The sequence below is a fragment of the Sus scrofa genome, chromosome 8 (assembly GCF_054392235.1).
Source record: "Sus scrofa isolate SSC_HxYL_T2T_F1_AM1 chromosome 8, Sscrofa_HxYL_maternal_Yorkshire_Landrace_v2.0, whole genome shotgun sequence".
NCBI lineage: Eukaryota > Metazoa > Chordata > Mammalia > Artiodactyla > Suidae > Sus > Sus scrofa.
In genome coordinates this window covers 78,713,287-78,738,008 of record NC_139390.1, presented here as the reverse complement: position 1 = coordinate 78,738,008, position 24,722 = coordinate 78,713,287, and the positions used below count along the sequence as shown (strand labels likewise).

General features: G+C 44.5%; 1 protein-coding gene across 7 annotated transcripts in view; it reads right to left on the bottom strand.

Moving 5' to 3' along the window:
* SHROOM3 (shroom family member 3) overlaps positions 1-24,722 on the bottom strand; it is a 349,594-nt gene that overhangs the window by 129,844 nt on the left and 195,028 nt on the right. Inside the window, exon 1 of one of the 7 annotated variants that reach the window (XM_084972582.1) lies at positions 12,154-12,352. The exons of the other annotated variants lie outside the window; for them this stretch is intronic. Coding sequence (XP_084828708.1) covers positions 12,154-12,233 — 80 coding nt within the window. The 5' untranslated portion in view covers positions 12,234-12,352. Of the gene's footprint in view, positions 1-12,153; positions 12,353-24,722 lie in introns of those variants that run through there. 7 annotated transcript variants of the gene reach the window in all.

The window sequence follows — 24,722 nt, the reverse complement described above, 5'->3', positions numbered from 1 at the left end:
CCTGCCATTTGTAACAACATGGAGGGACCTTGAGGGAATTATATGCCAAGTGAAATTAGCCAAAGACAAATACTGCATAATCTCATTTACATGTGTAATCTGGAAAAAAAGAAAAAAACCAACTTCATAGATACAGAGAACACACTGGTGATTACTATATGCAGGGAATGGGAGATGGGGAACAGGCAAAATGGGTGAAGGTGGACAAAAGGTACGAACTTCCAGATATGAGACATGAGTGCTGGAGATGGGACTGTAGATAACAAGGAGTTCCCGTCATGGCACAGTGGTTAATGAATCCGACTAGAAGCCATGAGGATGTGGGTTTGATCCCTGGCCTTGCTCAGTGGGTTAACGATCCGGCGTTGCCGTGAGCTGTGGTGTAGGTTGCAGACGTGGCTCGGATCCTGCATTGCTGTGGCTCTGGCATAGGCCGGTGGCTGCAGCTCTGATTGGACCCCTAGCCTGGGAACCTCTATATGCCATGGGAGTGGTCCAAAAAAAGGCAAAAAGTCCAAAAAATATATATAGATAGATAGATAATAAGACTGTATCACATATATATATATATATATTTTTTTTTTTTTTGTCTTTTCTAGGGCCGATTCCTGTGACATATGGAGGTTCCCAGGCTAGGGGCCTAATCCTTTTTTTTTTTTTTTTTTTTTTTTGACTGTATCGTATTTTTAAAAGTTACTAAGAGGAATTCCCCCTGTGGCTCAGAGGTAACGAACCCAACTAGTATCTAGAGGATGTGAATTCAATCCCTGGACTCTCTCAGTGGGTTAAGGAACTGGCGTTGCTGTGGCTGTGGTGTAGGCTGGCAGCTGCAGCTCTGATTCTACCCCTAGCCTGGGAACCTCCATATACCACGTGCGCGGCCCTAAGAAAAGGAAATAAATAAAAGTCGCTAAGAGAATCTTAAAAGTTCTCATCATAAGAAAAAAATTTTAACAATGTGTGGTGATGAATGTCAACTAAACATACTGTGGTAATCATTTCACAACATATATGCATATCAAATCATGGTTGTACACCTAAAACTAATATAATATTATTTGTCTATCTCAATTGTTTTAAATGCCAAATTTTATTTTTTTATTTTATTTTTAAAAGATTTTTATTTTTTCCATTATAGCTGGTATACAGTGTTTTGTCAATTTTCTACTGTACAGTAAAGAGACTCAGTCACACATACATATATACATTCTTTTTCTCACATTTTCCTCCATCATAAGTGACTAGATATATTTCCCAGTGCCCCACAGCAGGATCTCATTGTTTATCTACTCCAAAGGCAATCGTTTTAAACCAGGATTTGTTTTACGTCAGATGGAGAATCAATTATAAACGAATCCTACATATACATGACTTTTTAACATCTTCCTGGATCATTTTATCTAATTTGGGAGAAAAGCTAGTTTAGTTTATCATACGATCTTAAATTTATGCAGCACATTTTCCCCAAGAAGTTCAAAGGAGTTTGCTCAAAACCGCTCACTGGTTTTGTTTGAAACCCCAGGATCTAGAGGCAAAAGGTTGATTCTACTGCCCCATTTTTCACTGAAAATCATCTTGCTTTCCCTCCGTACTTGGTGAGAAAAGCAGCTCTTTGATTTGGGGATCTTTTTAAAATTGACTTTGTTCTTTTTTAATCCCAACTGCTCCAGGCATCATTAGCTCTTTTTAATAGAAGTTTTGATTTCCTTTTATCCCCTTGAGCCTGGGTTCCAATGTCCTCAAAGCAGCACCTTTTAATTGGCCTGGAAAAGGTCACCGTTTTAAGAAGAGGAAATCATACTGAACATTTTACACAGTCAATGTGGGCCTTTGAGATCAGAAAGGGATGGTGGCAGGCGGTGGACTCATCACAGCAATGCTTGGGTGGCATGTGCTGACTCTCCTAGACATTTCTTTTTTCCCTTTTCTTTTTTGTCTTTTTAGGGCTGCACTTTCGGCGTATGGAGGTTCCCAGGTTAGGGGTGGAATCAGAGCTACGGCTGCTGGCCTACACCACAGCTCACTGCAACACCGGATCCTTAACCCACTGTTTGAGGCCAGGGATCTAACCTGCATCCTCACGGATTCTAGTCGGACTCGGAACTCCCTCCTAAACATTTCCAACATAATCTTCCATGTAACTACATATACCCACTTTTAGCCAACACATGCCCAGGTATAGGTAATTGGCCTTTATTTAAAATTCATTTGGGGAGTTCCTGCCGTGGTGCAGTGGTTAACGAATCCGACTAGGAACCATGAGGTCTCGGGTTTGATTCTTAGCCTCACTCAGTGGATTAAGGATCTGGTGTTGCCATGAGCTGTGGTGTAGGTTGCAGACGCGGCTCCGATCCTGTGTTGCTGTGGCTCTGGCATAGGCCAGCAGCTACAGTTCCGATTAGACCCCTAGCCTGGGAACCTCCACATGCCACGGATTCGGCCCTAGAAAAGGCAAAAAATAAAATAAAATTCATTTGGCTTTGGAGTTCCCATTGCAGCTCAGTGGTTAACAAAACTGACTAGCAGCCATGAGGATGCAGGTTCGATCCCTGGCCTCGATTGGTGGGTTAAGGATCTGGCATTGACGTGAGCTGTGGTATAGGCCACAGATGAGCCTCAGATCCCATGTTGCTGTGGCTGTGGTGTAGGGTGGTGGCTACAGCTCCAATTGGACCCCTAGCCTGGGAATTTCCATACACCGTGGGTGCAGCCCTAAAAAAAGACCAAAAAAAAAAAAAATCATTTGGCTTTAAGACTTTGTCTTTTGTTTTAAATTTAGCCAATGGCTGAGAGGCAGTATAATTTGGATGGTGGTTGCCTTATATGTAATGACCTTTGGTGACACTCTCCTGTACAGACGCCCCAATCAGATGCTTTTTAGAAAATGATACGACGGCATCTAACGTCTTCTCCCACCTCCCCGACCACATGCTGTCTTGTATATTCTAGCAGTGACGTCTCTAAGGAAGTCTAAGGTGTAATCAGATCTTATATAGACATGGACACAGTTTATAATCAAAGAAAGCTTTTTGAGGGAAAGCTACTCTATTACTTCACTTTCTTCTAGTGTTACAAAAACTAATCGGGATCTGGAGTGGGTACCTAAATCCTGCAGCGGAGGAGGGAAGCAGTAAACCTTTCAAGGATCTGAAAGAATTCACAGAAATTTGACGCCATCAGGGCAGCAGTAAAGGGGGTGGGGGGAGCGGCCAAAACAAAACAAAACAGAAAACACCTAGTCTTTAAGGGGTTAGCCATCCACTTCAAAGAATCACTGACATAAAGTCTCAGTCTTCAATATTTCATCTGTTTAAAGACACCTTTAAGAAGCCTCAGTATTTGGTACCTTAGGAGGTGTTACTCAGACACTAATGAAAAGTTAAACGTTGTTATTTCCACACAATTCCTATCTTATGGATGGACCATGGATAAATATTATGAAAAAATGGCATATCAGAAAGATGCTACAATACACAAAATAAAAAAAAGTCTAGGTCCACAGGTTTTTCCAAAACTATTGCCTGAAGAAAAAGAAATTGATGAAGTGGTTTTGTGGTTTGTTGTACAAACCTCCCAGGATGGAGTTCCTTAGTTTCCCCTTCTTTTGAAGAATGGGATGAAAGTCTAAGTTTATGCACGTAATAGAAGTAGAGCATCGAGGATGAGGTCCTCATCTCATCTTCCCGGAAGCGCTGAGTTCTAAGTTAGATGTCACTCACGTGAGAGGGACAGGGACAAATCAGAACCCAATCAAGGTAGAGGGACTTAACAGCCCAGGATTTTGGATCACAACATGCAAATAACAGGTGAAGGAATTAAACAACTAACTTGGAAAAGGGAAGATTTAGCAGAAATATGGTAACTGTTCTCAAAAATCGGAAGGTGGTAAAGTGAAAAAAACCATTCAGTATCTTCTGCTTGGTCCGAGAAGGATGAAAGGACTGAAGTTAGGATAGAATTAGTATAAAGAAGAACACTGTAATTTGAAATGCTCTGCAAATGAGGTTGTCTGCTTTAGGGAATTCATTTTCTTTCTTTTCTTTTTTTTTTTTTTCTTTTTAGGGCCACACCTGTGGCATATGGAAGTTCCCAGGCTAGGGATCAAATCAGAGCTGCACCTGCCAGCCTGCACCACAGCCACAGCAATGCCAGATCCCATCAACACCAAAGCTCATTGTAACGCTGGATCCTTAATCTACTGAGCGAGGTCAAGGATCAAACCCACATCCTTATGGATACTAGTTAGATTTTTAACTCACTGAGCCACAACAGGAACTCCAGGGAGTTTACTGTCTATAACAGTGTTCAAATGGAGGCTGGGGGATCACTCTAGGGAGCTGTTATAAAACATAAGAGACAAGAAACTGAACCACTTGGATTTTCAGTTCCCCTTCTAACCCTGGAGTTCTATAAAAATGCCCAGTTTGGGGTGAAATCATTCAATGCCACAAAATTAGGTAAAACAAAAATAATTCAAAAATTAATGGTTTTCAGGATCTAGGACATAGAATTTATCTTGTATGGTCTTTGGTAGCCTTTCCTAACACAAAGCTAAGGGGTTAATTTATTCCATTAAAAGAGGCTGTACACAATCCCACTCTTGGGCATATATCCAGACAAAACTTTCCTTAAAAAAGACACATGCACCTGCATGTTCACTGCAGCACTATTCACAATAGCCCAGACATGGAAACAACCCAAATGTCCATTGACAGACGATTGGATTAAGAAGATGTGGTATATATACACAATGGAATACTACTCAGCCATAAAAAGAACAACATAATGCCATTTGCAGCAACATGGATGGAACTAAAGACTCATACTGAGTGAAATAAGTCAGAAAGAGAAAGACAAATACCATACGATATCATTTATAATTGGAATCTAATATACAGCACAAATGAATATTTCCACAGAAAAGAAAATCATGGACTTGGAAAATAGACTTGTGGCTGCCCGGAGGTAGAGGGAGGGAGTGGGAGGGATCGGGAGTTTAGGATTAAAGGATGCAAACTATTGCTATTGGAATGGATTTACAATGAGATCCTGCTGTGTAGCATTGAGAACCATGTCTAGATACTTACATTGCAACACAACAATGGGAGGAAAAATTATGTGCATGTGTATGTGTAACTTGGTCCCCATGCTGTAAATAAATAAATAAAATAAAAAAGAGGCTGTATAGCAAACCAGTCTAGTTCACTTAGATAACAAAACAAAACCACTAAGTCCTCCACCGAGATTGTGTATCTACACTCATCTACGTAAACTGGCTCTTTTGAAATTCCCGAGTGGGCTAGGCTGGGTGGCTGGATGTGGATTTTCTGCAGCTGTCATGTCACCTAGCTGGGATGTGGAGGGGTTCCCCCCACTCTCCCCAGGAACTTCAGCGGCTTTTCCCTCAGCCTCCGCCAGCAGGGAGGAGACTAAATGGGAGGTTCGAGGCATCCTCTGGGACTGTTGAGAGGCAGTGGGTCAAACTCCAGACTAACAAGAGACCTACAGGGAGGGGATGAAGAGAGTAACAGCAGAAAGGAAGGTGCTTCATCTCTCTTTTTTTTTTTTTTTTTTTAAGGCTGCACCTGTGGTATATAGAAATTCCCAGGCTAGGGGTTGAACTGGAGCTGAAGCTGACCCACTGAATGAGGCCAGGGATCGAACCTTCATCCTCACGATACTAGTCAGGTTCATCACCGCTGAGCCACAGTGGAACTCCAGGAAGGTGCTTCTTGGGACAAGTCCTCCTTTACATGCTGGTGTTTGTGATGTGCTCCAGAAGGAGAAGGGGCAGAGCCCCTCTTTACACACTAACTTTTCCTCCACAATCGACCCCAACGTGACACGCTGCGGAGCCCACCTCGTCTTTAGGTAAAAAGACTCTCGAAAGACATAAGGAGAAAGTGTGGTGCTAAATACACAGGCTTTGGAATCATGGAGCCAGGGTTTGAATTCCACCTTTCTAATTTCTAACCATATGGACTTGAGCAAGCAAGTTAACGTCACCTCTCTAGGTCTCCGTCGCCTCACCCAGAAAATGGGGCTGGGAACCGTACCTGGTTCATGGTGAGGACGAGAGAAATGCGAGGGTCTCTTATGGTCACAGAAACCAAAAGCTGAGTCCCTCCTGAGCTTGCTTCTCCTTGAGTCAGGTCCAAGACCCAGAAGGAACAAGCAGGGCATTGAGGTAAGAATTTAGGTCACATCACACCTGTGGCTCTGCTGATTGGAAAAGAACCTGAACCCACACTGGGGAATGCTGAACGTGAACATGAGCCCTACACAACTTTTATTTATTTTTTTTTTTAATTTTTTTTTTTTTGTCTTTTTTTTTTTGCCATTTCTCGGGCCGCTCTCGCGGCATATGGAGGTTCCCAGGCTAGGGGTCGAATCGGAGCTGTAGCCACCGGCCTACACCAGAGCCACAGCAACGCAGGATCCGAGCCGCGTCTGCAACCTACACCACAGCTCACGGCAACGCCAGATCCTTAACCCATGAGCAAGGGCAGGGACCGAACCCGCAACCTCATGGTTCCTAGTCGGATTCGTTAACCACTGCGCCACGACAGGAACTCCCGCCTACACAACTTTTAAAGGAAATAAAATGAAACTGTATTTTCTGACATGGAGAGATGTCCGAAATACATTAAATGAAAAACTATGATTGCCTACGGGGAAAAAAGATTACTATCGACATCCATGATGATAATATGTCAGCATACATAAAAGAGAAGAGCTGGAGGAATTTCCACCCAATAATGGACAATGATTTAGGGGGCAATTAGGATTGCATGGGACAGTCACTCTATAGCTGTTATTTCTATAATATTTGGATGTTTATAAAGAATATGATTCTTGGAGATCCTGTCGTGGCTCAGTGGTTAACGAATCCGACTAGGAACCATGAGGTTTCGGGTTTGATCCCTGGCCTCACTCAGTGGATTAAGGATCCGGTGTTGCTGTGGCTGTGGTGTAGGCCGGCGGCTACATCTCCGTTTAGACCCCTAGCCTAGGAACCTCCATATGCCACGGGTGCAGCCCTAGAAAAGACAAAAAAAAAAAAAAAAAAAAAAAAAGAATATGATTCTCTTTTGGGGGGGCCTCACCCAAGGCATGTGGAAGTTCCCAAGGCCAGGAATTGAACCCACACCAAAGCTGTAACCAGAGCCACAGCAGTGAAAATACATGATCCTTAACCTGATGAGCCACCAGGGAACTCCTATTACTCATTTTAAAATTAGGAAAATCAGGAGTTCTTATTGTGGCTCAGCGGTAACCAGCCCAACTAGTATCCACGAGGACGTGGGTTCGATCCCTGGCCTTGCTCAGTGGGTTAAGGATCTGGCATTGCTGTAAGCTGCAGTGTAGGTCACAGACTCAGCTCAGATCTGGTGTAGCTGTGCCTGTGGTGTAGGCCAGCGGCTGCAGCTCTGATTCAACCCTTACTCTGAGAACATCTGCATGCTGTGGGTGCAGCCCTAAACAAACAAACAAAAAACAAAAAAAAGAAAAGAAATGTGTAAAAAGAAAAAGCATATTATGCAATTATAGATTTTTATATTGCATTGTATATGGATCACCTTACCTGGGAGCAGGCAATGAATAATGATGAGTGCTAAGCAGATGCAGAAAATGCTTCTCAGTTCTCCTTTCAAATGAGAACACATTGCATTCTAGAACCTCTCATCATACCATAAACCCTCCCATGAGCCTGCAGAAGTAGGCATTTGTGGTTAACACTCTGAGCTGTGCTGCCTGACGTCCTGGTCTGAATCCTGGCTCTTCCTAACCACACGACCTTGGTCAAGTTTCTTGATCGCCAGTTTCTTTGCTTCAGTTAACTGACCTCAAAGAGGATGTGAGGATGAATTGAGATACTGTATGTAAAATGCTTAGAACAATGACTGCCATATAGTAAGCACTTAATAAAGAGTCCAGTAAGCACTATTTTCATCCGCATTTAGAGAAAACTGGATCCAAATGATACCTTGATCTCAAAATGAAACAACCACCTCCTCCAAATCTTGGAATTCACTCCCACTGCTGCCTCTCTAAGACCAGGATTTGATTACATAACTCATAGATGGTTGCTGTACCTTCCTGAGCAGGCGGCTTGCTCCAACCCACCTTGCCAGGAACTGCTGGGTCCAGCTCTTTGGGGCTTTCCTTTTATCCTTTAGGGTTTGGCTTAAATGGCCTCAGTGGTTTCCCCTATTGAAAGTCTCCATGTCAAACATCTTTGCCTGTCCCTTCACAACACTGGCTTCATCCTACCTTTCTTATATGTGACACGGGATTTCAAACACAAACCCTCTGCCTCAGCCTCACTGTTTCCTGAGAACCACTAGAGCATCCTTAATTCTGAGCCTCTGCCTCCGGCCATTGCCCACCCCCACAACTCTTTTTCTTTTCTTTTCTTTTTTTTTTTTTTTTTTTTTGTCTTTTTAGGGCCGAACCCATGGCATATGGAGGTTCCCAGGCTAGGGGTCAAATAGGAGCTGTAGGTGCTGGCCTACACCACAGCCACTCCAGATCCGAGCAGTGTCTGCGACCTACATCACAGGTCACAGCAACGCCAGAGCCTTAACCCACTGAGCAAGGCCAGGGATCAAACTTGCCTTCTCAAGGATGCTCGTCAGATTTGTTTCCGCTGAGCCATGATGGGAACTCACCACTCTCACCTCTTAATCTCCTCAGCTCAAGATCTCAGTCAGTAATACCATTACCAATATTACCAATATTCAAGAAAGCTGTCTGACCACTCAGGTCCACAGTGAAATCCTGTGAGCATCCACTTTGAAATCCTAGAGCATCTGATATCCCAGGCTGACCTCTCACTTGAGACTCAGTTATTGTCCCTGAGGCAGGTATCATGTGTAAACTCAATAATTTTTTAAAAATTTATTTTACTGAAGTATAGTTGATTTACAATGTTGGGTTAATTGCTGCTGTGCACCTAAATGGTATACATTCTTTTTCATACTCTTTTCCATTATAATTTATCACAGTTTTGTTTGTTTGTTTGTTTTTGTTTTGTTTTGTTTTTTGTCTTTTTGCCATTTCTTGGGCCGCTCCCGTGGCATATGGAGGTTCCCAGGCTAGGGGTCGAATTGGAGCTACAGCTGCCAGCCTACGCCATAGACGTAGCAATGCAGGATCTGAGCCATGTCTGTGACCTACACCCACAGCAACACCGGATCCTTAACCCACTGATCGAGGCCAGGGATCGAACCCTCAACCTCATGGTTCCTAGTCGGATTCGTTAACCACTGAGCCATGACGGGAACTCCATATCACAGGTTATTAAATATAGTCCCTTATGCTATACAGAGGACCTTATTGTTTATCCATTCTCTATATAATAGTTTGCACCTGCTAATCCCAAATCCTCAGTCCATCCCTCCTCAATCCTCCCTTGGCAACAACCAGTCTGTTCCCTGTGTCTATGAGTCTGTTTCTGTTTCATAGATAAGCTCATTCAACAAACATTTATTGATCAGGCTTTGGGAATTCAGAGATGAACAACACAAAGTCGCTATTCTTATGGATCCCACGTCCTACTAGAGAAGCAAGTAAACAAACGATTCCTTGGCCACAGCTGGCCACATGCCTTGTCAGAAGCGCAGACAAGGTATGGTGGTGATCCAAAGACAGAAACAATGACAAAAGAACGAATCTAGATTAAGGGCTTGAAGTATGTGGCTCAACTTTCTACCAAGCAAATTTGCCTTTCCTCTGGCTGGTCACAAACATGGAGCTGGAGCTGAGATATTTCAAGATCCTGTCCTACTCAAGGTCCCAAAATGACAGGCTCTAACCGGTTTCCCCTCTCTGGCACACCGGCCTCTCTCTGGAGTATATTTCCACCTTCCCTGCCACTTAGTTCAACTCTAGCTGCCTATTTATTTGTTTAAAATGTGAACCAACTGGTCAGGTGCAGTAGTCAAATTCTGCATATGGTCTGAGGCCAATGCATGGAGGGCGTTCAATCAATAATGGCACCTGATGTGCCTTTCCTAGATCCCAGCTGCCCAGGTCTGAGACTGAGGCTGGGATCCTTGGAGGAAAGAGTCAGTGGATGAAAGGTGAGGGCTCTGGAGACCATGAAGGCAAATCTGTTCTGATTGCCCCCACCCAGAGATTATGCACCTGGTGGGCTTGCTGTAGTGAAGCCGATGACATGCAAATGTTACTGCACTGAGTTGGTGAGGGTGTGACCTTCCTGACACGGTTTTCCCAGATTCAATCTGGGTAAAAGTGCAAAGAGCCTTCCTCCCTATGAGCACACAGACCGGTATTTACTTGCCTTCATTAAGGAGATTCTCCTTCCTGCGAGTGGGTGGTTCTGGGAGGGGTGAGGCAGGAGACTCTGTTGGATTATATGGGCAGTCCCCAGGGAAGAAGCTCAGGGAGGAGACAGGAAGTCCTTATAATAAAATTTCATGGACAGCACATGTCCACCCATTGATCAGTTCATCCCTTATCTATCTACCATGGGATGGGCAGTGAGGCTGCAAAGATGAATGTCATAGGATCTGGTTCATGCAAGATACTTGATAAATATTTACAGAATTAGCAATTAAAGTGTATGCATTAGCTTTCCTTTGATTATCATTTCCTACTGGAGAACATTCTGTACTTTCTGGATGACAGATAATATCTAGCACATTTCAGCCCACAGGAAGAGAGGCTTTTCAGCCAGCACTAAAAGGATCTGCCAGCATATTCCTTCCAGTCTTGAACTTAGATCTCCAAATGCTTCATGTTTAACCTTCTCCCTGCTGTCTTCTCCCAATCTCCACTTACGATTCCACTGTTTGACCCACTATTTGGTGTCTCCTGGCTTCTAGATGATAATTCAAGGACAGATTGCTTTCAGGCTTCCCTGGCAGTTTCAACTTGTCTCTAGCTCTCTCTTCTAAGCCCCGTTGTCTCAGACAGCGAGGGGCTGGAGAGGCATCAAGGGAGTTGTCTCCCAGTTCTCGCTAGATCACCTGGCTTGGGGGCAATTTGGCTGGTCCAGCCGCATCTCCCATTCTCCGTCTGCAGATGGGCAGTGATGCCAACTGGCCCAGAGATAGAGCAAGGGTTGGTGAGCTCATAGCTGGAAGGCATGATGTATCCAAGAACAAAGCAACGTTATGAGGTGAAATTCTGATTTTTATGGTCCATCAATACCAAGCCTCACACTGTTTCTGGCTTTTCTGCCTCTGCGATTTTGGCACATTACTTCTAAGGAAGAGGTCGCATAATGAGCATGACTGTCTTCCCAAGCACAGACTCCCACACGCAGAATGCATTTGGCACAAATCAGAACACCAGAGGGTAGCTGGCTGCTAATCACACACTGCCAGCAGGTGAGCACGAAGTGCACCTGGCTTGGAGAGGCACTTCTGATGCACGAGAGCATTTTTCTAAAGTTTCATGTAAAGCTGGATTCCATTGAACTGCAAGTTTGAGAAGAACTCATGTTACAAAATGAGAAATCAATTCTTACGCTTAAAGATGCCCAACTTGCAGATTACAGCTACCGAGAAAGAAAGAAACCACACACAGACACACACAAAGACACCAATGAATTATTTTTTTTCCCCCTACGGACGATACACAACCAATTCTTTGAGCATGGACTGTGGAAGTCCCTCTAGAAGAAAACTCTCCTTTATAGCTGCTTGTAATCATCTGGCAGCTGACAAATATGTTAGCGATGCACACAAAAGAGCAGCTTAAATCCAAAACAAACACCACTCTCATAAGCTGAACATAAAAATGGCAAAATCAATGTCCACTAAAGGGTGGATAATCCCAATTGTTTCTTATATTATAATGTTCAAACATAAGAATAAGCAAGCAGCTGCTCTTTCTACTTGAAAAAAAAGAAATTGGACAGAAATAGGATTCTCTTAGAGAAAAGGCCTTTTCATCTAAAACCAGCACCACCACCACCCCCGCCCCCCGCCCCCGGTTGCTGGAAGATGCAGGCAACATCCGTGCTGTGCTCGCGTGGCACGCACCGCTTTCCATTTACCTGATGCAGGAAGTAAAAGTACCAAGGGCTGGACCCCTGCCTTTACATTTGCCACCTCTCCCCAGAGGCCCTCACGCAGGAAGATGGGCTAGAAGGAAACACAGGCCAGTGTCACCCGCACTTACGGATTTTGCTGCCTTCTTGAGTTTTGGGTCCCAAGCCTGGGGAACATCCGAGCCAAGCAGCCGCCCTTGCTTAGCACCATATCCGAAACAGGCCAGCGACAAGGTTGGTGCAGGCGGACGGGCGGGCAGGCGGGCGGGGAGGACAGGCAGCCCAGGGGGAAGAGGAAGAGCTGGCTTACTCTTACTCACCATCCACTCAGAGCTGGCTCCGGTTGTAAAAACAGCAGAACTCCCCCACGCAGGAGCACCTCCCCGCCACCCTGCCTGTCACCAACCTGCGGTCATAGGCTGTGCTGCAGGCATGTGAGCAGAGAGAGCTGGAGGAGGGGACACAGACCAGACACCCCAAGACTCTGCTGCTCAGAGAAACGTTCATTTCAGTGGGGGCTTGGTGATTCTGGGGATCAGCAACAAAAGGCACATCCTTCGAGCGCAGGGACCATGGAGTTACACGTGGATTTATTAGGGACTCAGCAAATGGCTTTGGGCTCCTGTTTGGAACACCTCCCAATAAGCAGAACCTCCTGCCAAAGGTGTGAGCAGTTCTCTGAGATTCAAGTTAAGGCAGTTTCTGAGACCCTGGCAAAGATCTGGCTTCTGGCGGCCACAAGGTTACCGTCTTAGAAATGTGTGTGTCTGGGGGGTGGAGGCAGAGGGATGGTAATTCTCCAGGCTTTGCTTCTCTTCCCCCAAAGCCCACTCCAGTTTCCACAGATGCAAGGGCTCCTAGATTTGTGGGTTAGTCTATTACTCATGACCTAAAGCCCATCCCTCCCCAAGAGGTTAGGTCAATTCTGGGGGTTGGCAAACACTGTAGAGTCCTCAGAGTAGAAAACACACCACCTCTCTTGATCTGATCCATGGAGGCTCATTCCTAGGGTCAGACTACAGTGTAGCACAGATCTTTCTTTTCTTTTCTTTTTCTTTTCAAGGCCACACCCGTGGCATATGGAAGTTCCCCGAGCTAGGGGTTGACTCACAGTTGTGGCTGCTGGATCCCAGCCACATCTGCAACCTACACTGCAGCTTGCTGCAATGCCAGATCCTTAGCCCACTGAGCGAGGCCAGGGATTGAACCCACATCCTCACGGACATAATGTCAGGTTCTTAACCTTTTGAGCTGAAACAGGAACTCCAAGATGTCTATCTTTTTAAATTTGCTTTAAAAAAAAATCAGCTATATCACCTTATTTCTCGAGATAATTTTAAAGTTTTGCAGATGAAGACTCAAGAAAATGAGAAGAAAAAAAATGACACAAATGAACTTATTTACAAAACAGAAACTGACCCACAGACATAGAAAACCAATTTATGGTGACCAAAGAGGAAACATGGGGTGGGGGAGGGATAAATTAGGAGTTTGGGAGTTCCCGTCGTGGCTCAGTGGTTAATGAACCCAACTAAGAACCATGAGGTTCCCTGGCCTCACTCAGTGGGTTAAGGATCCGGCATTGCCGTGAGCTGTGGTGTAGGTCACAGATGTGGCTCGGATCCTGTGTTGCTGTGGCTGTGGTGTAGGCCAGCAACTACAGTTCCAATTGGACCCCTAACCTGGGAACCCCCATGTGCCGTGGGAGCGGTCTTAGAAAAGGCAGAAAGACAAAAAAAAAAAAAAAAAAAAGAGTTTGGGATTAACATATACACACTGCTATTAGAAATAGATGGGTACCAAGGACCCGCTGTAGAACACGAGGAACTCCACTCAATACTGCGTAATAGCCTACATGGGAAAAGAATCTGAAAGAGAAAGAATATATGTGTATGTATAATTGAATCACTTTGCTGTGCCCAAAACTAACACAACATCGTAAATCAAAGTTACACTCCAATAAAATAAAATTTAAAAGAAAAAAAAAAAAAGAAAGAAAGAAAATGAGAAGGGATGGCCTCCACAGACGACTCACGGTATTTAAAGTGTTGAGCCTCCTGCTCCTGGTCCCACTGAATGCTACACACGTAATCTTTAGGACCTTTGAAAGCAGATTTTGACTAAAAATAGTTTTGATTTCTTTAACACTTCTGGCCAGAGTATAAGGGCAACTCAAGGACTGAAAATAACGAGTAATCAATCAACCAACCAGGCAATATCAGAGAATTCATTTCTGACATTTCTATACATTCCGTGCTCTGAAAAAAATTCAGATAGACAAAAGCAGAGCTTGAAGTCTCTTGTTGACTTGCCTAACAGGCTTGGCGAAAGCTTTTTCTTTGACGTTCCCAAGAAGACAACGTCTTAGGTGTCCAGCTCCCAGCCACTCCACCCACCCACCAAACTCAGGGCGGCTTGGGTAGGTGTTGCTTAGTTCCCCTGGGCTATTCAGATGCCACTCATTGCAGAGATTTGGAGTCATTAAATCCTGCCAGACCTGACCTGGAGACCTGGGAGGGGAAAGGCATTAGAGACAAGGGGCTGAACCCAGAACCTGGCTTACTCCTTCCAAGGCTCAAGAGCACACACAGACTTGGCAAAGGTTCCAGCCCTTGACTTTGGCTTATGATCCCTAGGTCTCATAATGAGGGTGTTTCCCTAATGCAAACAATTGAAAGAGTTTTGTTTCACTTCTGATCAAGGACATTCCCACAACCTCTAATGCCTGGAATCATCCTTAGAATACATAGATTCGGAGTTCCCGTTGTGGCTCAGCAGGTTACGAACCTGACTAGTCTCCCTGAGGATGTGGGTTCCATCCCTGGCCTCACTCAGTGGCTTAAGGATCTGGCGTTGCCTCCAGATGCAGCATAGGTCGTAGATGTGGCTTGGATCCTGAGTTGCTTCGGCCGTGGTATAGGCAAGCAGGGGCAGCTCCAATTTGACCATACACTGGGAACTTTCATATGCTGCAGGTATGGCCCTAAAAAGCAAAAAAAAAAAAAAAAAAAAGAATACATAGATTTGTCATTTGGGGCAGAATTTTCCACCTTCATAGTTTGTTTCCCCTTTAGCAAGTCTCGTTGGCCAGGGGAGCCAGCGACAGTCAGGTTACTGCCAGCTTCTGACCAAACCCTTCTTCTCCAAAGAGCATCACCCTCTGCAGAGGCTGCAAGGAGAAACATAACGTGGAATTTTAAAGAAGAAAACGAGAGAAGGAGCCTGAGTTATTCAGAGTATTCTCTGTTTTTTGAGACCTTTCCTTCCCCTAAATATAACGATTCTTCTGTTGTCCTAGTTTTTGGCCACTAAAGTTCCGATCCTGATTATATTACCAGGGTGAGGCCAAGCACTCAATCCTTATGTTTTCATTAGACCTAGAAAAACAGCGCAAAACAGAGAGGCTTTCTCTGTCTGGTGCATGTGCAAGGGTTTGGGTGCAAGCTCTCCAAGCCTATTTTCCATGACATCAGATGACCATTCAGAAAAGCCCTGTAATATTTTCTTTCTTTTGAAAACTACGGGTTACTTAGGTAAAATTGTATATTACATAGCACTGTCTTTTCTCCCAACTAGGAGTGAATGCAATAACAATAATTCTCGGGAAATTATAGGCAAATGGGATTGCTAGACACACCAGGAAAAGCGACTTTAAATTAATAGTAATATCAAGGATGAAGTCAAAGCCTGCTTCTGTACTTTATGTGAACATAGTTACACAGGATGTCCATTAAACCATTGCCAACATGTTTTCCCTCGGGTTCTTAAATGGTTGGGACACTTTTTAAACAGGAAGACCATTCAAAATTAAAATCAAAATCAAAATCACATGTCGGAGTTCCCGCCGTGGCTCAGTGGTTAACGAATCCGACTAGGAACCATGAGGTTGCGGGTTCGGTCCCTGCCCTTGCTCAGTGGGTTAACGATCCGGCGTTGCCATGAGCTGTGGTGTAGGTCGCAGACGCGGCTCGGATCCCGCGTTGCTGTGGCTCTGGAGTAGGCTGGTGGCTACGACTCTGATTCAGCCCCTAGCCTGGGAACCTCCATATGCTGTGGAAGCGGCCCAAGAAATAACAAAAAAAGACAAAAAAAAAAAAAAAATCACATGTCATACATCTACACTTTCCTTTTTGATATTTGTCTCCCAGACATCTAGTACATTAGATGATTGACTGCTTTTATCTTCAGTAAGACAGAATCTTCTTTGGGGTGCGGTTCAAAGTGAGAATATAGGCATTTCCTGAGGAGTAACCAGCCCTTAGGAGGAGTTCTTATCCTTTCAATTAGAAAAGCCTGGCAGTCACTGGAAGTGCCCTAGACTGGAATTGTTTTTGTTGTTCTCATCTGAAAATGACAACATAGAACACAGCCAATGGCATTTTATTATGGGTGATGCAGCTTTAATTGGTATGTAGAAGGCATGCCTGTGGAATTAGTCCTGGGAGCACCGGCCAATCAGATCACTTTCGACGTTTCTCAATGTTTAGTTTCATCGTATAATTAAGTAACAATGATCATTTCCTGGCAGCTAATGACTGGCTAGAGGAGTTAGAAACCTCATTAGCTTTCGAATTTATCAAATTCTAAGCTCTGCATCTGCAGTGATGCTAAAAGAGAAAGCATCCCCAAATTCCAAAGTGATTAAAGACCATCTCCAACCACACCTCATGTGTGTGCTCACTTGTTCTTCAAAGGCTTTGTTATTTTCCAAATTTTTTAAAATAAAAACAACTGTGTATTATTATATAATCAGGAAAAAAATGTCGCTGTGACTGTGATAGAGATTATGTTCACACACACACACACACACACGCCAAAACAAAAGTAGAGCTGACAGCGCAGGTTTCCTTTAAGAGTCTTTTTGTGACAATTCCACACCCTGGACTATCCATTAATTCTAGAAATAGCATCCTCTTTCCTTTCTAGCCCCATACTTATGCTTTATTACTTTTATGCAGTGTTGTACCAACACTGTTTTTATCAGATGTCATCTGCTTTTCCTTTCTGGAATCTCTTTCCCCATGCCTTGAGATAAAGGGTGATGGTTGAGGAGCAGGATCCTGGAGTTCCCAGACTGACTGAATTCCAGTCCCAAACTGCCATGTAAGCATGAGTTTTGGTATCTGGGTGAGAAGGAGAGCGATACAATTTAAAATTGTGCTGAACTATAAGCATTTCCCAACTTAAGGGCAAGCCGTGTTGCAAGCTGTCAATTACAAGTTAATCACCTGGATTTGAGAGAGCACAGTGAGACCTTACCGAAAAGGACTCTGACAGTCCCTGCCACACAAGGTCAGGAATCAGTGAGTGATGACAGCTCTAAACAGCACACTAAGGGCTCCGTAAAAGCTGATTTTAAATTATTATTGCTTTATGCTCTACTTGGGTTTTGCTACGGGAAACAGACGCAAGGAACTGGTGTCAAAGAATGATTAGAAGCAGCAGGGATAAACATCAGGGTGACTCTGGGGAAGCTTAATCCTCCCAAGCAGACACAGCAGATCAAATTTCCCAGGAATGTATATTAGTTCAAATTCATCATTCTAAAACCTAAGATTAGGAGAGACTTCCTAGCACCTCTGGTTATGGTCCTGCCTCATCACCACGTCCCTAGTTACGAGGGTGATAGAAACCATACGTGTTGCTAAATTATCTGCACTTGTCTCCATTGTATCATGACCCGTTCTCTCTTCAACCCACTGCAGTCCAGCTTCCATCCCCAACACTCCTCGGCAGCTGCTCCCGTCAAAGTTCTCTCTGTGCCAAGGGCAGTGGTTTGCGATGTCTCCCGGGATCCGTCAGCAGCAGCATTCACCCCAGGTGACTGTTCCCTAAGAAACACTTTCTTTTCCTGACTTCCACGATGATAGCACACCCACCCCCCAACTCCCTGACAGATGCTTCTCAGCTGCCTTTGCTGGGTCCTCCTTCCTCCTCTCAAGGCTCATGTGCCCCAGGGCTTGGTCTTCATGTCTTTTCTCTAGTTACACTCTCTCTGGTGAGTAAATCAGGTCCTGTGACCTTAAATACTGTTTATATGTTGATGACTCTCAACTTTCTCTCCCTAGGTCTCATCTCTCCCTGGAGTCCAAACTTTCATGTACAGCTACCTACTCAGATACCTGATTGGTTTATCAAACATGATGTGTTTGCGACTTTTTTTTTCTTTTTTCTTTTTAGGGCCGCACCCGTGCCATATGGAGGTTCCCAGGTTAGGAGTCGAATCGGAGCTACAGCTGCTGGCCTACACCACAGCCACAGCCACACCGGATCTGAGCCTCGTCTGTGACCTACACCACAGCTCATGGCCATACTAGATCCTTAACCCACTGAGCGAGGCCAGGGATCGAACCCGCATCCTCATGGATCCTAGCCGGGTCCGTTAACTGCTGAACCACGACGGGAACTCCAGGTGATGTGTCTGAAATAGAACTCTGGCCTCTGTTACTCCCCCACAGCACAAGCTCCCTCCACCCCCACACCCCAAGCTCACTGCCCTGTTTTCCCCCAGCCTAACTAATGCTTCCATCACCCCAACTGCACAGCCCCCAACCCAACAGTCACCTCCATTGTTCTTTCTCTTAATCTTCTCTTCAATCTATCAGTGAGTCAGTTGACGCCATCTCAGAAATCTGTCTCAAACCCCATCAGCTCACCATCTCCACGGCCCCCATCCTAGAACAAGCTACCATCACATCCTCAGGTTGGCATAAGAGCTTCCTCCCTGGTCACCCTACTCCCACTCTTGCCCTTACAGACGCTCTTCCTCTTTCAAAGAAATGAATTTGATGACATTGTTCCCTCGCTTAAAATCCTCCAATGGCCTCATGCTACACTTTGACTGGAATCCAGTCCCTGACTCTGGCCTGAGAGGCCCACACGTTGTGGCCTCAGCTACCTTGTTCCTTATGCTTCAGCCATACCGGCTTCCTTCTATTTCCTTCATCATCCCAAGATTGATCCTTTGCTCTGGAATTTTCCCTCTGCCTGGAATGCTCCACGCCCCTATGTGGCAGAATCCTTATAATTTAGGTTCAAAAATCACCTGATGCTCTCAGACCCTCCTACCTGTTCTGTTTTCCTCATAGCACTTAGATTACTATCTGGAATTTTCTTCACTTATGTGTTCATTTTTTTATCTGTGTGACCCTACAAAAATATAAAGTCCATGAAAACATGGAGTTCCTGTCGCGGCTCAGTGGTTAACAAATCTGACTAGGAACCATGAGGTTGGGGGTTCGATCCCTGGCCTCGCTCAGTGGGTTAAAGATCCAGTGTTGCTGTGAGCTCTGGTGTAGGTCACAGACGCAGCTCGGATCCGGCATTGCTGTGGCTGTGGAGTAGGCCAGCGGCTACAGCTCCAATTAGACCCCTAGCCTGGGAACCTCCATATGCCATGGGTGCGGCCCTAGAAAAGGCAAAAAGACCGAAAAAAAAAAAAAAAAAAAAGACCATTCCATGAAAACAAATACCTCGCCTGTCTTACTTACCACTGCTTTTTCCATATCGAGGGAAAGGCCTGCCATTTGGTGGGTACTCAGTAAATGTCTGTTGAATGAATGAATGATCCCTAAGTGTAATTGCAGTTTGTACATTATATTTAATGACCCATTAGAATTCAACAGCCAATCTAACTAATTCACCAATAGCTGAGAAAGGGCTGGGACCAGGGGCAGATTGAATTGGAGTATATATCTAATCACAGTCTCCAGTCATATAAAAATTATGTTCAATGCTGTTCTTTTGGTCCTTTCCAGGTTTTCCTCCAATTCATCATCAGCTTTGGATGCCAAGCTGACGGCAGCTCCCTACATTCGCTTTCTTCTTCCCCCTCTAGTTTCCAAGTCTAACAGGAGAAGAATAATTTATTCGGACCGATCAGATGAAAGAAATTATTCTTTCTGCACCCCAGCTCCCTATAGTCCAAAAATAATGCCCTGTTTTATTTGAAACCTGGCCTGAGCTCCTCATCCGAGGGTGCTTTCCAACTCTCCCTCTGAGAGGCGTCAGGTCTCTCACAGGCGCCATGGCTTTTACAGTCAGGGATGTAGGTGCTGCTGGAGCTGGAGCACAGGAGAGCTCCACCCCCTGCTTCTGCCCTAAAGCAAACAGCTGGTGGCAGAATGATCTTTACCTCTCTCTCATCACCTTGCCTGTTTCATCAGAGGGAACTGGAGAGTCGTACTGAGCTCGAGGGCAGGCCTACTGCTGACTCTGCTGTAACCATTGACTATAATGTTGGGCAAATCATTTACCTCCTCTGAGCATCTCTTCTTTATCTGTAAAATGAGAAACTTGAGTAGATGACCTCCAGCCCTAACTGTGCCTGGGGTGGGAATGTTTCGCATCCAGGAAATACACAAAACAATTAAACGAATCGATGTCCCTGGATAGGATTGGGGTCATCCTGCTATAGTCAAAAGACAACAGAAGGCGGGGTCATCTTGGCCCAGAGGATCGGAATGAGTCCTGGCTCATGGCTACAGCTTCTAGAGATGGGATTTCCAGGAATGAGTGACTTCCCATGGGACACTTTATAGCTTTAAGACCCATATATATTCCAAAAACCCCCAAATTTCCATCTTCAGCCCAGTTCCCCATTCTAAACACCAGATGCATATACCCAACTACCTAGTCAACACCTTCGTCTGATGTCAATAGGTGTATTTGATTTAAAATGCTTAAAATCTCTCTCCAGAGCCTATTCAACTTGTCATCTTCTCTGTCTCAGTGGATAGCAATACCATCCACCTGCTGCTCAAGCCTAAAACCTTTACTCCTTTCTTTCTCTCACTCCACATCTACCAAGAAGATCATGTTACTTTGACCTGCAAAATAAATCCAGAATCCAATAGCATTTCACCATTTCCACTGCTATCATCTAGGCCCCATGATCATCTTGTTCCTAGATTATTATTGAGCCTCCTCACTGGAATTTCTTTTGCCCTTGCCTCCCATCCCAGTCTTTTTGGTGATTCTTTTGAAACATGATTCAAATCATGTCAGTCTTCTGCTTAAGACCCTGTAGGATTTCTCCATGTCACTCAGACAAAAAGCAGAGGTCCTGACGATGGTCCATGGTCTGCATATGCTCTATTGCCCCTGACCCACCCATCATATCTTCACCTGGTCCACACTGCTCTCCCCTCCCATTCTGCTCCAGCCACAGCGGCCACCCTGCTATTCTAAACACACTAAGCGAGCGCAGGAAATTCCCTCTGCTCAGGGTTCCCATGACTTCCTCCCTCACTGCCTTCAAATGTCACTTTTGAATTGAGGCTCATTCGATCTCCCCCTTTGGAATTACCACCTTCTCCCCTCCTCCCTACCCTAGAAATTCTAATCCATTTTCTCCCCATGCACTAGTCATTCAATATTGTTTATAATGTAATTAAGTATTCTGTTTAACGTTTATTGCCTATACTCATGCCCTAAGAATAATCTCAATAAGGGCAAGGATTCTGGTATGTTTTGTGCCTGGAACAAACAGACACCCAGTAAAATATATGTTGAGGAAATGAACAAGAATCACCACGGGTTAGGAGTGTCCCAATGCCTGTGCCCTTACTGCACCCACTTCCTCAAAAAGCTTAAGGTTTACTTAGTGCTGTCCTCTTGGTTGATTCCATCCTATTATCAAGAATCTCATGAGATCCAACCTGTTCACTGAATCACAATGGCACATAATGCAAGTCTGCTTTCTTTAATTTTAAGGCTATTTCCTCCACTGAACCATGGATTTCAGAAATAGGGAAAAATTCAGTGATCCATAATTGATTAATTTGCTAATAGTGAAAAAAGTCCCCAAATACCATGCTAATGTAAGATTCAGCCTCCTTTTCTTTTTTTTTTTTTTTTTTTTTTTTTTTTTTGGCCTTTTTTGCTTTTCAGGGCCACACTCAAAGCATGTGGAAGCTCCCAGGTTAGGGGTCAAATCTGAGCTACAGCTGCCAGCCTATGCCACAGCCATAGCAACACCAGATCCAAGCCGTGTCAGTGAACTACACCACAGCTCACGGCAACGCCAGATCCTTAACTCATTGAGTGAGGCCAGGGATCCAACCTGCAACCTCATGGCTACTGTTTGGATTGTTTCCACTGTGCCACAATGGAAACTCCCAATACCAGATCTTTAACCCACTGAGCGAGGCCAGGGATTGAACCCACATCCTCATGGATACATGTTTGGTTCTTAACCTGCTGAGCCACAAGGAGAATTCCCAGCCCCGCTTTCTCCTCTCCGTTCCTTCTAACATTAACTATAACTCTACAATTATTTTTTTCTTTTTAGGGCCACACCTGCAGCATATGGAGGTTCCCAGGTTAGGGATCGAATCAGAGCTGCAGCTGCCAGCCTACACCACAGCCACAGAAACACCGGGTCTGAGCCACATCTACAACCTACGCCACAGCTTGTGGCAATGCCAGATCCTTAACCCATTGAGCAAGGCCAAGGATCAAACCCACATCCTCATAGATACTATGTTGGGTTCTTAACTCGCTGAGCCACAACAGGAACTCCTACAATTTTTTTATATCTTACCATCTTAAAATATTTAAAGCCATGTTTACATTTCTTTGGGTAAATAATAGCTATATTTTCAATGCCTTTTTGTATAGAATAGACCTGTCAGTCTTCCCAACTATCATAAAGCAGGATTTGTAATTCCAAAAGGCCTGTCTGTTCATCCAACGAGAAAGGAAGTGGAATTGATTGAAAGGACATTTCCATCAAAGGCGAGTTGCCAGTGTTAAATTACAGTTATTCATTTGTTCTGATATTTACAGCTTCAATAGGTTGCAGTCAATACCCCATCTTCTGAATTTCCTTTATGAAGGAAAAGCAATAGTAAGACTTTTGCAAAACACTGGAATGTATATGCCCTTAAAAGTATGATAATCACAGGACTATGATAATTTAGGAAAGATTGCTGACTTTCCCAGCAGTTGACTTTCACAGAGCTTGAAACAAGTAGTCTCCCTAAATCCCTGTTGCCACCATCATCACACACAGAATATAAACAATAGAGAACGCTACCCTGGACAGAATCTCAACCCAGTGTAAACTTCACTGGCATAACTGTAAAATCTGAAACTTGGGGGTTTTAACACATTAGAACTAGTTCATTCATTATGTCCCTGAAGACAGGGCTCCTGGATTGTATCTTATTCCAGAGGGTCTGACTCACAGCCCAGGTTTTAGACTATTCTTAAGCTTTATATGACCCCAGGATCTACCCCTCTGCAGACTGCTCTCCAGAAACTCCTTGATTTACCTCCTGGGACTGGCCAAGAAGTTGAGAGAACGTCTGAGAAAAACCTTAGAGAAAAACCCCATCCCCAAAAGTTGTGTGGGCCTAACAAATAATAACCAATAATGTAACACGGACAAGCCTACATACTGTGACATGTCTATGTAATTCCGGGAAACATAATCAAAAACTCGTTAGCCAGGCAATGACTAGTCACTTGAGCTTTTTGGACAGACTCCCACCAGTTTGAATTAGAATCCCAAAGCTCTGCAAACACTGTCTGTGATTACAAATTCGAGAATGATGAGACAACACTGCTGAGGTGGCCACCATCAGCCACTGTGTCATCATGGTACATACAAAGGGCAGTGTGTAGGTGTTTGCCCATATCTTTGCAGAAGGCACCTAATGCCTGGGAAAACAAGAGCACCCTTATTATAAAGGAAAAATATATAGCAGAGATAGGGGTTTAGGGGCAGACCAACAGAATTTCAAAGCCCAGATATGTCACATTCTATGTAATCTTGGAATCAAGATTCACCTCTCTGAGCTTCAGCTTCTTTATCTGTAAAGAGGGAAGTACCATCTGTCATTGTTGAGATGATCAGAGATGATGCAGATAAGATGCCTGACATCAACTTTGCATAAATGGAAGCTACTTTAGGTAATTTTACCCCAGGTTATGCTAAGATTATATGTCTAAGTTCCAGCAGTTTCTTTTTCTTTTTACTGGCCACATAAGATGAATAAGTTAACAATAACCATGCAGTTAGCTATGGGGTAAACAAAGATATGATGTTACCAGAATAGCCACCAGCTTTAGGGAGGGGAGAACGGACATTCTTGAGCAGTACCCTGTGCCAAGGTAGGGGACAGAGAAAGCATGCTCTGCTCAGCCACTGGAAGTGCACGGAGGGTGAAACTGGAAAAGAAGCGGGTCCTCCCTGGTCAGGTGTGAGGTTAGAGAAGGAAACCCTGCTCACTGTGTATAAATCTGGACTCTTATCCTGCAGGCAATGTGGAGCAATGAGGGCTTTAAGTCACTCAAGAAAGGACAGACATGAGTTCCTGTCATGGCTCAGTGGTTAACGAATCTGACTAGGAACTGTGAGGTCACGGGTTTGATCCCTGGCCTCACTCAATGGGTTAAGGATCCGGTGTTGCCGTGAGCTGTGGTGTAGGTCACAGATGCAGCTCGGATCTGGTATTGCTGTGGCTGTGGTGTAGGCCAATGGCTAGAGCTCCGATTAGACCCCTAGCCTGGGAACCTCCACATGCCATGGGTGCGGCCCTAGAAAAGACAGAAAAAAAAATAAAAAAAAAAAAAAAAAAGAGAGAGAGAGAGAGAGAGGACAGACAGAAGGAAAAGGAGGAGGGGAGAAGGAGGGAGGGGGAGAAGGAGGGAGAGGGGAGAGGGAGGTTATCCTTGTGGAAAATGGAAAGATTTG